This window comes from Hyaena hyaena, unplaced genomic scaffold, assembly GCF_003009895.1.
Source record: "Hyaena hyaena isolate Hyena2069 unplaced genomic scaffold, ASM300989v1 scaffold_289, whole genome shotgun sequence".
Lineage (NCBI taxonomy): Eukaryota > Metazoa > Chordata > Mammalia > Carnivora > Hyaenidae > Hyaena > Hyaena hyaena.
The window spans coordinates 868,010-883,063 of NW_024080920.1; the positions used below are offsets into that span (position 1 = coordinate 868,010).

Sequence of the window (15,054 nt, forward strand, 5' to 3'; positions counted from 1 at the left end):
GATCTTCTCTGTAATTGCTTTTCACAGTTACTCCATTATTGCTTTTCTGTGTCTTATAGAATCTTACATGTCAGAGTTGAGGCAAAAATAGATTTCCTTGAGACTCTTTTGATACAAGATACTGTTTTGAAATAGGATGCAATGTAAACTCTTCTTGTTCAAACAGTAATCTCTTCAGCACTTTTTGTTTTTCTAGAAAGTGAACATCTACTGTCTGTTCTGCCCCTACTACAGTTTTAATTTGTGAGGACAATCTGATTTTTATCCAGTATTTCAAGAGTTCTGAGACATTTAGAGTTAGTATTATAGAAGTCTTTGAGAAGGATTTCCTGCAGTTACTCACATTATCTCATTAGATCAACTTTTTAGCCTTTAAAAGCTCATACCCCACTTTGAAAGTGTGAAGAGCCTGCCTTTCAGTAATGTCAGTTGAGGTTTCAAAAAATATTATCCTGGGTGCCTTAAAGCTTCAACAGGCTGGGGTGGAGGGTGCCTGGGTGGTTCAGTTCGTTAAGCATCTGACTTTTATTTTGACTCGGGTCATGATCTCAGGGTTTGTGAGTTTGAGCCTTGCATCGGGCTCTACACTGAGAATGTATAGCCTGCTTGGGATTCCCCCCACTTCTCTCTCTCCCCTCTCTCCCCTCGTTTTCCTCCTCCTCCTCCCATGTTCTCTCTCTCAAAATAAACTTAAAGAAAACCCACAAAACTTCAAATGGCATTTAAATGATATGCATAAATTGAAAATAACGTTCAATGAAAAAAGCCAAATGAAAAGATTGTTTGCTTATTTTCAAAGTTTATTTATTTTGAGAAGAGTAATAGAGAATGAGAGTGGGAGAGGGGCAGAGAGAGAGGGAGAGAGAGAATCCTAAGCAGGCTCTGCTTTCAGTGCAGAGCCTGATGTGGTAGTTCCATCTCACGAACCGCGAGATCATGACCTGAGCTGAGATCAAGAGTTGGATGCTCAACAGGCTGAGCCATTCATGTGCCCGAAGATTGTGTATTTCAAAATCCCACTTGAAATTCTAGGAAATAGATCCCTAATCTGTAGTTTTCTGTAGTGACAGAAAACACATTGGTGGTTTCCTGGGGATGAAGGTGAGTGGTGGGAGGGATTGATTGATTACATAGGGACAGGAGCAGATTTTTGGGGGTAATTAATAGGTTCATTGTCATGATTTTGTGATGATTTCAAGGGCATATAAATATGATCAAACTCTTTCAGTTATTTGCTTTGAATATTTGCAGTTTATTGTATGTGATATACCCCAATACAATTGTTTTTATAAAAACAAGGAAACCTATGACTTAATAAAAAAGAAATACAGATTACTAATAAATGAAATACTAAAACCATCTGTTTTGGGGGAGAAGAAACGTCGGTTTTTTTGCCCTTTCAGACTTTGGCATTTGTGGTGGTTTTACTGGTGTTTCATTTTGTGTAATAAATAGAGTAGTGTAAGTGACTAGGACTTGAACCCAAGTCTGATTTCATTGTTTCCCTGATGTGAAATCCTTTTTTGGGGTTTATGAATCTAAAATTACCTTCACTTCAACAAAATTACTTGTCATGATCACTTGTGTATTTCCTTTGTTTTAGACAATGTTTTGGGTGAAGTGTAAGGAGAGTACTGGTGACTAAAAATTGTCAGAAATTTTTTTAAAAACATTTTTTATCATTTTCCCTTACTTTTTTGAGAGGCAGAGACCAGTGTGAGCAGAGTTGGGGCAGAGAGAGAGGGAGACACAATCTGAAGCAGGCTACCGGTTCTGAGCTGTCAGCACAGAGGCTGATGTGGGACTCAAGAACTGTAAGATCATGACCTGAGCCAAAGTCAGACGCTTAATCGACTGAGTCACCCAGGTGCTCCCAAATTGTCAGAAATTTAATACATTTTTGGTTTTATGTTACATAAAATAAGAGCAAAGTATTTTTTTTTTTTCTTATTCCTTTCCATACAGCTTTCTGAAACTAAAGTCTTCACTGCCTCAGCTGTTCCAGCAGAGAATCATGTCACCCCTGGGCAAAGGTAAACACTTTTGTCACCTTTTGCTTGTTATTCAAAGTATAATTTAAATTTCTTATTCCAGAAATTTGGTGTGGGTCTCAGGTTTCTTTCAGTTTTTTTTTTTCCTTTTCTTGAATCTCTGTTTTTACTACTTTCCTTCTGAGAATTTGTTTTATCCCTAACCTTCCTTGTGAACTGACAGAGTCTACATCATTATCTACTTAGTTGAATCCACTAATAAGTTAAAATAGCGGTTGTGTTTGTGATTTGTTAATCATTTGTGATAGAGATTATGTTAAGCCTATTTATGGTGGTTCTATTTTACTTCAGTAAATACAGTATATTATTGTTTGACAGATGAACTTATTATAAAATACCTTTGATTTTCTGTGTGTGATACCATTTATTTAGGTATTCTCATACTAATATAAATTTCTTATTTTATGTGGGCTCTTCTATTTTATTTTTCAAATGTTTTATTTATTCATTTTTAGAAAGGAGAGAGAACAAGCCAGGAAGAGGTGGAGAGAGACTCCTAAGGAGGCTCTGCACTGTTCAGCATGCAACCTGACCTGGGGCTCAATCTCTTGACCATGGGATCATGGCTTGAGCTGAAATCAAGAGTTGGATGCTCGACTGACTGAGCCACTCAGGCGCCCTAGGATCATTTTCATTTAAAAAAAAAAAAAAAAAAAATCGGACTCTTGATAATGGTTTGGGTCATGATCTCAAGATCTCATGGCTTGTGAGACTGAGCCCTGTGTCCAGGCTCTGCACTGAAAGTATGGAGCCTGCTTGGGATTCTCTTTCTCTTTCTTTTTCTTTCTCTCTCCTCCCTCCTCTCTCCCCTCTCCCTCTCCCTCTCTACCTCCCCCCCCACCTCTGTCTCCTAAAAATAAATAAATAAACATTAAAAAAACATATATGAAGCCCCCACTTCTACTCACTGAAGCAGAGGGAAGGATGGGCTCAGAGGTCACAGTTGGGTTTGGGAGGGAATTTTTCAAAAAACAAACAAATAAACAAATGAAATATACTTATTTAATGGTTAGTTAATATTGCTATACTGTTTTTACTTGTATATCTTGTTCATATATCTTTTTGGAATAGAACTTGCTGTATTATTTTGTGATCTTTTGAGATTGGTTATATGTAATGCAACTATCCTGGATTTATATCCTTGGAGTTCAGGTATCATAAGCTATAACACAAATCACCTGGGGATTCAAAATACTGGTCTGGGACTTTAACCTGGTTACAGGAAAGTAAGAGCAGGTAGTGCATAAGGAGAAGAGCTCAGGCCTAGGAACTTTGATCTTTATTAGATAGTAGTGGGCCTTGAATTATTTGATATCCCAGAATCTGCCTCACTGGCATGGTGAGCATTTCAGACAGGATAACTGACTAGGAACTGGCATTTGAAATGGTTTACTGGAGCAAATTGCTATGTTAGTAAGTTCTGAGCACCTTGTAGATTCTGTGGAGTTAGTAGCTTACTCCCATGTCAGGGAGTATATATCTGGAAGATCATTCCTTCTGCAGGCTTTTAGGTTTTCAGGCCATGATTCTTTTTTTTCCCCCCCCAAATAGTTTATTGTCAAGTTGGTTTCCATATAACACCCAGTGCTCATCCCCAGAAGTGCCCTCCTCCATGCCCATCTCCCCCTACACACCCATCAGTCCTCAGTTTGTTTCTCAGCATTCAAGAGTCTCTCATGGTTTGCCTCCCTCCCTCTCCACCACCATTTACCCCCTTCGGTCCTCCCCCATGGTCCTCCGTTAAGTTCTTCCTAATCCTCCTATACGTGCAAACATATGATATTTGTCCTTCTCTGCCTGACTTATTTCGCTAAGCATAACACCCTCAAAGTCCATCCATGTTGCTACACATGGTTTCAGGCCATGATTCTTAAGTTGGAATATCTGTTTTTCTGGGGACATGATAAGTGTTCTAGAGAGGATTTTTTACTATACTGTGCTTTTCCCCCCCAAATAAGAAAATTATTTAAATAAATTATTTATATAAACTTAAATATCTTATACCTTAGAAAGTAGAACTTAGAAATATTTATAACTGCTTGGACTGTCTACTATGGCTGTGGTTCTCAATCCCTCAAAATAGGGATTCACTCTCCTTGAGGAAAATTGAAGAGACACTGGTTCCAAGTAATGAATGGGGCAAAATATTCTAAAGAAAATGAGCCAAACTTCAGAATATTATTTACTCAATTGCTACAGGTTTTCAAATTAGTTGTTATCGTGCTGTTTCTGTGGGACTATCTCAACGCACCTTTTCATTTCTCTTCTCTGCAAAGCCCCGCTTTAGTCTGTGGCTTCGTATGCTTTTGTGTGTGCGTATGAGCGTGTGTGTGTGTGTGCGTGCATGCTTGCGTGCGTGTATGTGTGTGTGTCATTGTGCTGTCCTTTTTGGTCCTTTAAACTACAATTTCCAAAAGTTTTCTTCACTTAGATTAATTAAAATGTATTTATTTATTTAAATAATCTCTACACTTAGCGTGGGGCTTGACTTATGACCCCGAGATCACCTCACTTAGATTATTTTAAACATGCATTTACTTTATATTGATTCACTTCTCAAATTCATTTGTTGGTAAGATGTGCTTTTGACTCGTTCCTCATTTGCTTTTTGTCTGCTTAGCATTGATCTGGTAGCCTTGCTCCAGAAGCCTGTTCCTCCCAGTCAAGCCTCAGAAGTCAACTCCTTTGAAACTTCCCAACAGCAGGGCTTTGGCCAAGCCCTTGTCTTCACAAATTCTCAGCACAACAATCAGATGGCACCAGGGACTGGCAGCTCCACTGCTGTCAACTCCTATTCTCCTCAGAGTCTGGTAACTCACTTTTATTTTAGTATGGGATTTGAAGGAATGTACCCACAAACAAATGTATTCTAGAATGACACATGCCTGATAAGTATTTCCTAAATACAAAAATATCTATAGTAGATCTCAGTCCAGAAAACAATGATGTACTAACTTTCCAAGCACATATCTGATGATTCCATGTGGAATTCAACTACTCTGAGTTTTCTGGACAAAAATTTTAAAATGCTTCTTTATGATTAGTTGAAAACTTTTAAGTCCTAATCACTGAGGCATCCTTCTTATTAGTGAATTTTTTCTCGTATTTTCTTTGAAAGTTTGTACTTATGACAGTAAAATTTTCATTTGTTTTCCGATTTAGTAAAATGCAAATGTTTTCAGTTCGGCTTGCTAAGTTCATGCTAAAACAGTTCTTTGAGTCGTCATAGGTTCTTGTATTTTTTGCATTTTTATTTGTTATTCATAAAATTAGTGTATTTTTTCTTAAAATGTCACTCTGTAGTGGAGGCCCTTATAATATGGATGTGTTTTCATTAAAATAGGGTCATATATTGCTTGCATATCTGACTCTTAACTTCTAATGAGAATTTAGCTCCTATCAGAAAGGACTTCAGGAACTGTTAGTGAAGGATATGAAGATAACCAAAGAATGTAGCTGCAGGATAATAGTGAACTGAAGGCCCTAACTATAGGCACTTCTCAGTTGGCGGTGAGGTATTCTCAGCTGGAATACCTCCAAATACCGATCCGTAGCTTTCACTAGCAGTAATTATTTTGGTTCATTCCTTTCAGTGTTTTACCTGAAATCCATGGTTGAGAAACAGAATTTCTTATGAATATGATACAATCTTTCTCCCCTACTTGATGCAAAAATCATTCGCTGAACCTTCATAAAATGGAGAATTTAATATGTAACTTTTCATTGTGGGGATTCTACTCTGCATGGTCATGTTATGTCATGTATAACTGGCTTGAGAATTTGGCATTTTTAGTATCATGATGATTGTGTACAAGAGGGTGTCAGTGCTTGAAGTGGGACAGCCCAAAACATGATGCTGTCTCTATTTTCAGAGTCTAATAATACCCTCAAGTTTTTCTTTTTTTTATAAAGATTTTATTTTTTTTTAAAGTAATCTCTATTCCTTACATGGGCTCGGATTTATAACCCCAAGATCAAGAGCTGCACGCTCCACAGACTTAGCCAGCCAGGTGCCCCAATACCCTCAAGTTTTGATTGAACCATCTCTGCCCTTTGCTCCTTTGCCTTTCCATCTGCTACTGGTTTGCTGATGTAATGTCTATGTGGAACTGTTGGAATCTCAGCCAGGCCACTCAAAGCATAGGTAGGACATGAGTTGTGTTTGTTTTATTATTTTGTTTTTTTCTTTTTAGGACATGAATTTTGGTGTTTTTTTTTTTTTTTTTTTTTTTAAACAGTGCCTTTGGGTATGTTGCCTTTTGTAATAAACAACACCTTGAGAAACTGGAACACGTATTTATCATATTAGAGCAGTGGTTCTCAACCTACAGTAGTAATGATAATACAGTAATGCCAGAGTCTGCACAAACCAAATAAGTCAGAATCTTGGGATTGTAAGTTGGGCATTTGTGTGTATTTGTGTATATGTGAGTGCACGCATACTTGTGTATCAATACACACTTTTTTTTTTTAAACATTTTTATTTATTTATAGGAGAGAGAGAGAGCGTGAGCAGGGGAGGGTCAGAGAGAGAGGAAGTCACAGACTGAAACAGGCTCCAGGCTCTGAGCTGGCAGTCAGCACAGAGCCCGACGCGGGGCTCGAACCCACGAACTGCGAGATCATGACCTAAGCGAAAGTCGGACGCTTAACCGACTAAGCCACCCAGGCGCCCCTCAATAGACACATTTTTAAAGCCACCATTTATTGAAATGTAGGTGAAATTGAGACGTCCTGTGCTGTTAAGCTAAAGCAAGGTGCTAGGCCTTGACTTAGTGATTTCATTGTGTTGTAGAACACACTGAAACTGCATTTGATAGTATTAGCTAATACAGGATAGAAATTAGGTAGGAAAAGAGGAAAAATAAAAGCATCGTTCTGAAGCCTTTACTGAACAAGTGGGCTTGAACTGTATTTTTTTTTTTTAATTTTTTTATTTATTTCTAGGAGAGAGAGAGAGCGTGAGCAGGGGAGGGTCAGAGAGAGAGGGAGATACAGACTCTGAAATAGGCTCCAGGCTCTGAGCTGGCAGTCAGCACAGAGCCCGACGCGGGGCTCGAACCCACGAACCGCGAGATCATGACCTAAGCGAAAGTCGGACGCTTAACTGACTAAGCCACCCAGGCGCCCCATTGAACTGTATTTTTGGATATGTAGCCACATAAGACAGGTGTTTGGGGCAGCATAAAATAGCAAGGGTTCTAAAGTAGCGATAAATAATGTTAGTAGATTCTGTGATTGATGTCCAGTAACTGCCTACAACTTAAATGTTTTACTCAAATTGGAGAATTTGGATTTCCTTTGAACAACTGGGATACTCTATGCCTTTGGATATTGTTAACAGAAACAAATTTCAACTTTCTACATCTGATCTCTTAAGAGAATGCAAGTCATTTCTATTTTTGGCCTTTAAAATGGTTTTGAGAGAGAGACCTCAAGCATGGATGGCGCAGAGAAAGAGGGAGAGAGGATCCCAAGCAGCCTCCATGTGTCAGTGCAGAACCCAATGAGGGGCTCGAACAAACCATGAGATCATGACAAAATCAAGAGTTGGATGCTTAACTGACAGAGCCACCCAGGCGCCTCTCTGAGAGTTATTTTTTGACAAATAACTTAATCTTTTCATAAACTGAATGATCTTGATATGTAAAAATAAGGTTGTTTTGCCATTGTATTCACTAGTCCTAGGCTCTTACTCTCTTTGGATATTTTCCCAATAGCTTATTTTTGCTTTGGTTTCCCGTGCCTTACGAGATATATCTAGAAAATGTTGCTATGGCTGATGTGAAAGAAATTATTGCCTTTGTTCTCTTCTAGGATGTTTATGGTTTCAGGTCTCATTTTTATGTTTTTAACTCATTTTGAGTTTATTTTTGGGTATGGTGTTATAAAGTGGTTATAAAGTGGTCTTTTACATGTATCATTCTCTTTGGATCTTGGTATCTGACCTGACAGGATAGATGGGGGAGGTGTAACATTTTCTTTTGTATACTTGTGAAGCATTTTTGGTGTGTTAGTCATCAAAACAGCTCAAAATAAACTCAGCAGTGTCCAGGGTATCCATATAGTACACAGATACCTCGTGTGTAATTCATTGTCTGAATTTAGAATATTAACTTTTTAAACCAGTACTGGAAACTGCACTTAATCTTGTAGGATTAAATGGCTCCTGAGCCTTTCTGTGACCAATCTTAAAGATAATTACTGTTGTTCCATATATTAAGAAATACTGTATTTTTATTTCTCTAGCTTGTCTTTGTCATTTAATTCATGATATTTCTCTTTAGTTTAAAAAACACTGTATTTTGTTTTTGAATTTGTGACATCACTTTTAAAAAGAAATCAATATCCTAAAATTCAGGGAAAATAGTCCTCTTCCTTTAACCTCCATCAGAATTCGGAATTATTCCTGGATTTAATCAGATCTTTTTGGGTAATATTTTCCTGTAGTTTTTGCTCAGGTGAGTCTTACTGATTCCATGTTCTGGGTTATAGTTTTTAAATTCCTTATGAAAATACTTGGTGTGTTTTAACTCTGGGATGGAAACTTGTATTGCTGAGGAATTTTCCTTTTCTTTCTCTTTAAAGTCATCCGTCCTTGGTTCAGGATTTGGAGAGCTTGCACCTTCCAAAATGGCAAACATCACCAGCTCCCAGATTTTGGACCAGTTGAAAGCTCCAAGTTTGGGCCAGTTTACCACTACCCCAAGTTCACAGCAGAACAGTACAAGTTCCCCCACAACTACTACTTCTTGGGACCTCAAGTCTTCAACTTCCCAGCCCTCAGTCCTTAGTCATTTTGGTAAGTATACATATTCTGTGGTGGTTTGCCCCTAGTGAGGACATGCTGACCATTAGCACAGTGTGTTGACTTGTAACGCTAATGTGGAATTTGTCCACAGATACCTTTTAGTAGAAGTTCTGTGGCATTTCTGAATTCTGTCCGTTAGCTTTGTATTTTATAAGTATTTGCATTTAGTTATCATCAGTAGTGGTGTAAGTAGTATTTAGAACATAGTTTTGAAGAGATGTGCCAAAGCATGGGAAAGCTGTGCAAATACATGGAAACAACACTCCGAATAAATGCTCAGACAGAATTTTCTAAGCTGTATTACAGTAGAGTGGGGACAGAGTCGGGGATGTGGACATTAAAAACAATTTTTTAATGTCTTTTTCTTTGTTTTGAGAGAGAGTGAGCGTGAGCGAGCGAGCGACAAGCAGGGAAGGGGCAGCGAGAAGGAGAGACAGAATTCTAGGCAGGCTGTATGCCATCAGTGCAGAGCCCAATGCAGGGCTCAAATTCATGAACTGTGAGATCATGACCTGAGCCGAGGTCAAGAGTCAGACACTTAACAGACTGGGCCACCCAGGCACCCCTGGATAACATTTTAAATCACACTCTATGGATTGCTTTCTGATTCTGATGCTTGTATCTATCATGATTTGTGCCAGGCTTACTATCAGTGGTTTGTAACTTAAAGGGATGACTTATAAGTTGGATATTTTCTAAACTATACTGCTGTAGACTTTGTAACATTAAAACATCCATCTCCTATTAACATACACATGCCAAACTGCATTAAGGAACAGAGGATTGCATTAACCATAGGGTTGGTTTCCTGGGCAGCTTTATGTTTAGGATTCATTGAAAGACATAGAAGTACATTTCTCTGCTGAAAGAAGTAGTTCATTGTAATGGAAGTACTTGAGACTACTTCCAGATTTGAAGTGATATCCACCAGGCTTCAGAATGAGACTGTTCGTTAGAGCCTCAATGCCAAAGTGTGTTACAGGGGAGCTGGTTACGTATAGATACCCTCTGCTGAATACATACTAAAAGTCCACGTTCCCAGAAGGAAAGCAATTGTTTGCTGTAAACCACATTGCACAAACATAAAAGGCACAGAGTCACTTTTAACTGTTAAGAATGCTGGCAACCTTTGCCTGGCACATATCAAAATTCTGTGTTCCCAGACACTTAGCCAAGAGCCAGTTTAGCAAGGTGGCATTTTTGACAGCAGCTATAGTGCTATGTTAATCTTCTGCAGCCCCACTGCAGTGGGTGATAAGGGCTTTTAGATTTGTGCATGCTTTAGATTTGTGCATGCTATTCTCATATTTCTTATAAATCCTGTCTTTTTTCTACATGCCTGTAATATAAAGTCCAAAAATAGATTTATCTATGATGGAAATACATTAAGTCATGGGTTAGCAAACCTTCAGCTGGATTTGTCATCTGTTTTTGTAAATAACAGTTTTATTGGAACACAACCATGACCACTCCATTATGTATTTTTTTTAATGTTTATTATTTTTTTTAATGTATTTATTTTTGAGAGAGAGAGAGAGACAGAGACAGTGTGAGCAGGGGAAGGTCAGAGAGAGAGGGAGACACAGAATCCAAAGACAGGCTTCAGGCTCTGCGCTGTCAGCACAGAGCCCGACATGGGGCTCAAGCCCACAAACCGCGAGATCATGACCTGAGCTGAAGCCAGAAGTTCAACTGACTGAGCCTCCCAGGTGCCCTGTGGTTGGTTTATTTTTGAGAGAGAGCATGAGCAGGGGAGGGACAGAGAGAGGGAAACAGAGAATTCGAAGCAGGCTCCATACTGTTAGTGCAAAGCCCCATGTGGGGATTGAACTCATGAACCACAATACTATGAACTGAGCCAAAATCAAGATTTGGACCCTTAACTAGCTGAGCCACCCAGGCACCCCTTGTTATGTGTCATCTTAGAACTACTTTCAGTCTACAGAGGGAGTGTTGAGTAGTTGCAAACAGATGGTCTTCAAAGTCTAAAATATCTGCTACCTGGTTCTTTGCTAAAAAAAATTATCAACTTCTGTATGATTTGAAAGTCATATAGACAAAAGGTAACTTCCTTTATATGAAAGAGTATCTAAAAATCAAGAAGATGGACAACAAAGTAAAAAAATGGTCAAAGAGGTATGGTCACAGTTAATAGGCAACATATACTGGAGTATATGAAATGATGCTTTATCGAACTGATGTTTATTTGCATCTTTTATGCCATTTCCCATCATTCAGATTAGGAAAAGAATCTTGAAGTGTTTGTCAAAATTTAGAGTTGCTCTTTGAATCAATAACTATTCTAGTGGTTGATCCCACAGGTATACTTGCATTTGAGCAAAATGTTTTACATAAAAATACATGCATTACAACATTGTTTTTCATAGCAAGAGATTGGAAAAATCTAAAAGCCCTTTAATATAGTACTGGTTTTAAAACTTGATTCCTGTGTACACTGGATTACTTGGGCCATGAAGATGAAGTAGCTCTTCACACATTAATGTGGAACAGTTTCTGAAAACTAAATGGTTTGTGAGGAAACTCTATAAATAATGTGTGTGTGTGTGTGTGTGTGTCTGTCTGTCTGTCTGTCTGTATACATATGTATTCTGAAACAGTATCTCTGAAGATACTTAGGAAACTGGGTGCAGTGTCTGCCCTTTGTAGACTGAATCTGTGGATAGGGTTGGAAGGCCAATTTGTGTTTCTTATCCACTTTTGAACCAATATAACTTAACATAGACTGCATCTCTTCTCTGCATAAGAAATTATTTACAAACCCATACAGGCATCCTTTTCATTTATCATATACTAGCTATAATACATCACACACACCCCACGTAGGGGATTCAGTTCGATGGTTGTTGGGAGAAACCAGTGATAACTGCAACTTTTCTTTCTCAGTCATGGTGGAAGAAGGAACTCTAAGCCCGTGTGCCTAAATAATTGATTGTTGCTTACTTTCTTCCCTCCTCCTTTACATATTTAATAGACTTCAAATCTCAACCTGAACCATCCCCGGTTCTTAGTCAACTGAGCCAGCGACAGCAGCACCACACTCAGCCCGTTGCTGTTCCTCCTCCTGGGTTGGAGTCTTTTCCTTCCCAGGTAAAACTGCGAGAGTCAACACCCAGGGACAGTACCTCCACTGTGAACAAGCTTCTGCAGCTTCCCAGCATGACTGCAGAAAACATTGCTGTGTCTACCCACCAACCACAGCCTAAACACATCAAACTACCGAAGCGGCGGATACCTCCAGCGTCTAAGGTGTGTTCTCCATCCAGAAGTCACAGCCCCAGCAGTGGATGTAGTTTAACATTTAGCTCAGGGGCTGGGTTAGTAAGCCTCAGAAACAGTGATGTGGTATCTTTTATTCACACACGTAGCTTCCTACTTTATGAGGAATCAGCCATTTCTGAGTGCCTGGACTAATATTAGAGGGAATGGCTTTTTGTAAGAGATAGAAACTGTTAATTCAAGTTACTGGACCTGGCTCAGGGAATATGCTGGTCTTGTGTATTTAGCTGTGTCCCATAGATAGGGAATAAGTGGTTCTTTGATCAGATAATGTTTTCCGCAAAGGCCCACTCTCCTTCTCCACTTATGCACCACCACCTCCCACCTTTCTTTGGCATTTGCTGTGAGAAACAGTTGGTGACATTGATTATTCTGTTAACTTTAATTTTTCTTTTCTCTTTTTTCTCTTTGTTTTTGAAATATTCTGTTCCTTTTTCCTACTTCTGGGCCTCTCACCCCTTGTTCCTCAGGGGTACCCATAGTGCTTTGGGAAGCCTGTACTCACTTGACTCTATTACAGGCCTCTGGGATTTGGAGTCTATGATCTCTGTTCCTGACATGATGGCTCTGCTTTTTCAGATCCCAGCTTCTGCAGTGGAAATGCCTGGTTCAGCAGATGTCACAGGGTTAAACGTTCAGTTTGGCGCCTTGGAATTTGGATCAGAACCTTCTCTTTCTGAATTTGGATCAACTGCAAGCAGTGAAAATAGTAACCAGATTCCCATCAGCTTGTATTCGAAGTCATTAAGGTACACACTTCTCTGGATTAAGTCCTTTGTTGGCAAAGTAAAGTAAGATAGAGTCTGAGAAATCACCTGTTGGAGGCAATACACCCTGTTGTGGTAGGTTTATGCAGCCATTATTAGTACCTAATTCCAGAACTTTTCTTCCATAACCCTAAAAAGGACCTTGTGCCTGTTAGTAGTCACTCCGTTTCTCCCTCCCCTTATCCCTTGGCAGCTAATCATCTGTCTCTGGATTTGCCTATTCCAGATACTTCATATAACAAGGTTCATCCATGTTGTAGCATGTGTGCATTTTATTTCTGAATAGTATTTCTTTGTGCAGATATATCACATTTTTTAATCCATTCATTAGTTGACAGACATTTGGATTGTTTGCGTTATTTGGCTGTTAGGAATCATGCTGCTATGAATATTCCTTTACAGATTTTTTTCTCCTTTCAGTTCTTTTGGATTTAGATCTAATAATTGCTGGGTCATATGGTAACCCTTATATTACCCATTTGAAGAACCAGCAAACTGTTCTCACATGGCTGCAGCATTTTATGTTCCTACCAATAATCTATGAGGGATACAACTAAACATTTTTTTTAATTTATTTTAAATTTATTTTAAATTTATTTTCTTTTTAAGTTCTAAAATTTTTTTTAATGTTTTTTTTATTTATTTCTAGGAGAGAGAGAGAGAGCGTGAGCAGGGGAGGGTCAGAGTGAGAGGGAGTGACAGACTCTGAAACGGGCTCCAGGCTCTGAGCTGGCAGTCAGCGCAGAGCCCGACACGGGGCTCGAACCCACAAACCGCGAGATCATGACCTAAGTGAAAGTCAGACGCTTAACTGACTAAGCCACCCAGGCGCCCCTATTTACTTTTTAAGTTCTAAAAGAATATTTATTTTTGAGAGAGAGAGACAGTGCAGGCAGGGGAGGGGTAAAGAGAGAGGGAGACACAGAATCTGAAGCAGGCTCCAGGCTCTGAGCTGTCATCACAGAGCCCAACGCGGGGCTCAAACTCATGAACCATGAGATTGTGACCTGAGCTGAAGTTGGATGCTCAACCTAATGAGCCACCCAGGTGCCCCCCCTCCCCAATTTTTTTTCAATGTTTATTTATTTTTGAGAATGAGTGAGGGAGGGACAGAGAGAGAGAGGGAGATAGAATCTGAAACAGAAGAAGATAGAATCTGAGCAGTCAGCACAGAACCCGACACGGGGCTTGAACCCACCAGTCGCAAGATCATGACCTGAGCTGAAGTCAGATGCTTAATCAGCTGAGCCACTCAGGCGCCTTGAGGAATACAACTCTTATATATCTTTGCCAACACTTCTTTTCCTTTACTATAATATTTGTTTTATAAGTAGAGAACTTCCTGATTTCAGGTTTCATTAATTTTTCTGCTCTCCAATGCCAAAACCTAATGTTTGTTTGGGTTCTCTTTCTAAATTTTTTTTTTAATGTTTTATTTATTTCAGAGAGAGAGAGAGACAGCATGAGCATGGGAGGGGCAGAGAGAGGGAGAAACAGAATCTGAAGCAGGCTCCAGGCTCTGAGTTGGCTGTCAGCACAGAGCCTGACGCAGGGCTCGAACCCACAAACTACGAGATCATGACCTGAGCCGAAGTTGGACATTTAACCAACTGAGCCACCCAGGTGCCTCTGGGTTCTCTTTCTAAAAATGGTCCAGACATCTGGATTCCTTAAAGAGTATTAAGGATTCTTAAAAGTGTCCTTCTGCCTGTCATTTAAATTAGGTTGGTCTGCAGTGCCTAGGTCGCTCAGTCAGTTGAGCATCTGACTCTTGATTTCAGCTCAGGTCATGATCTTACGTTTCTTGAGATCCAGCCCCTCATCAGTCTCTGTGCTGACAGGGCCAAACCTGCTTGGGATTCTCTTTTTCCCTCTCTCCCTGCCCCCATCCCCCTGTCTCAAAATAAACATTTAAAAAATGGTGGGTCTGGGGGCGCCTGGGTGGCTTAGTCGGTTAAGCGTCCGACTTTCGCTTAGGTCATGATCTCGAGGTTCGTGGGTTCGAGCCCCGCGTCGGGCTCTGTGCTGACTGCCAGTTCAGAGCCTGGAGCCTGTTTCAGAGTCTGTGACTCCCTCTCTCTCTGACCCTCTCCTGCTCAAGCTGTCTCTCTCTCTCTCTCTCTCTCTC

The 15,054-nt window shown here is 39.7% G+C and overlaps 1 protein-coding gene and 1 non-coding gene across 7 annotated transcripts in view; both read left to right on the top strand.

The window, feature by feature from the left end:
- The window catches only part of UBAP2 (ubiquitin associated protein 2), a 118,845-nt gene that overhangs the window by 84,091 nt on the left and 19,700 nt on the right, over positions 1-15,054 (top strand). For all 6 annotated transcript variants that reach the window (XM_039247049.1, XM_039247051.1, XM_039247050.1 and 3 more), the window contains 5 exons: positions 1,966-2,033; positions 4,672-4,861; positions 8,640-8,853; positions 11,855-12,129; positions 12,739-12,908. In XM_039247049.1, the coding sequence (XP_039102980.1) occupies positions 1,966-2,033; positions 4,672-4,861; positions 8,640-8,853; positions 11,855-12,129; positions 12,739-12,908 (917 nt within the window). The remainder of the gene's footprint in view (positions 1-1,965; positions 2,034-4,671; positions 4,862-8,639; positions 8,854-11,854; positions 12,130-12,738; positions 12,909-15,054) is intronic.
- On the top strand, positions 4,982-5,065 carry LOC120241771. Its single transcript, XR_005530947.1, has one exon. It is a non-coding gene; the product is annotated as a small nucleolar RNA SNORD121A (small nucleolar RNA).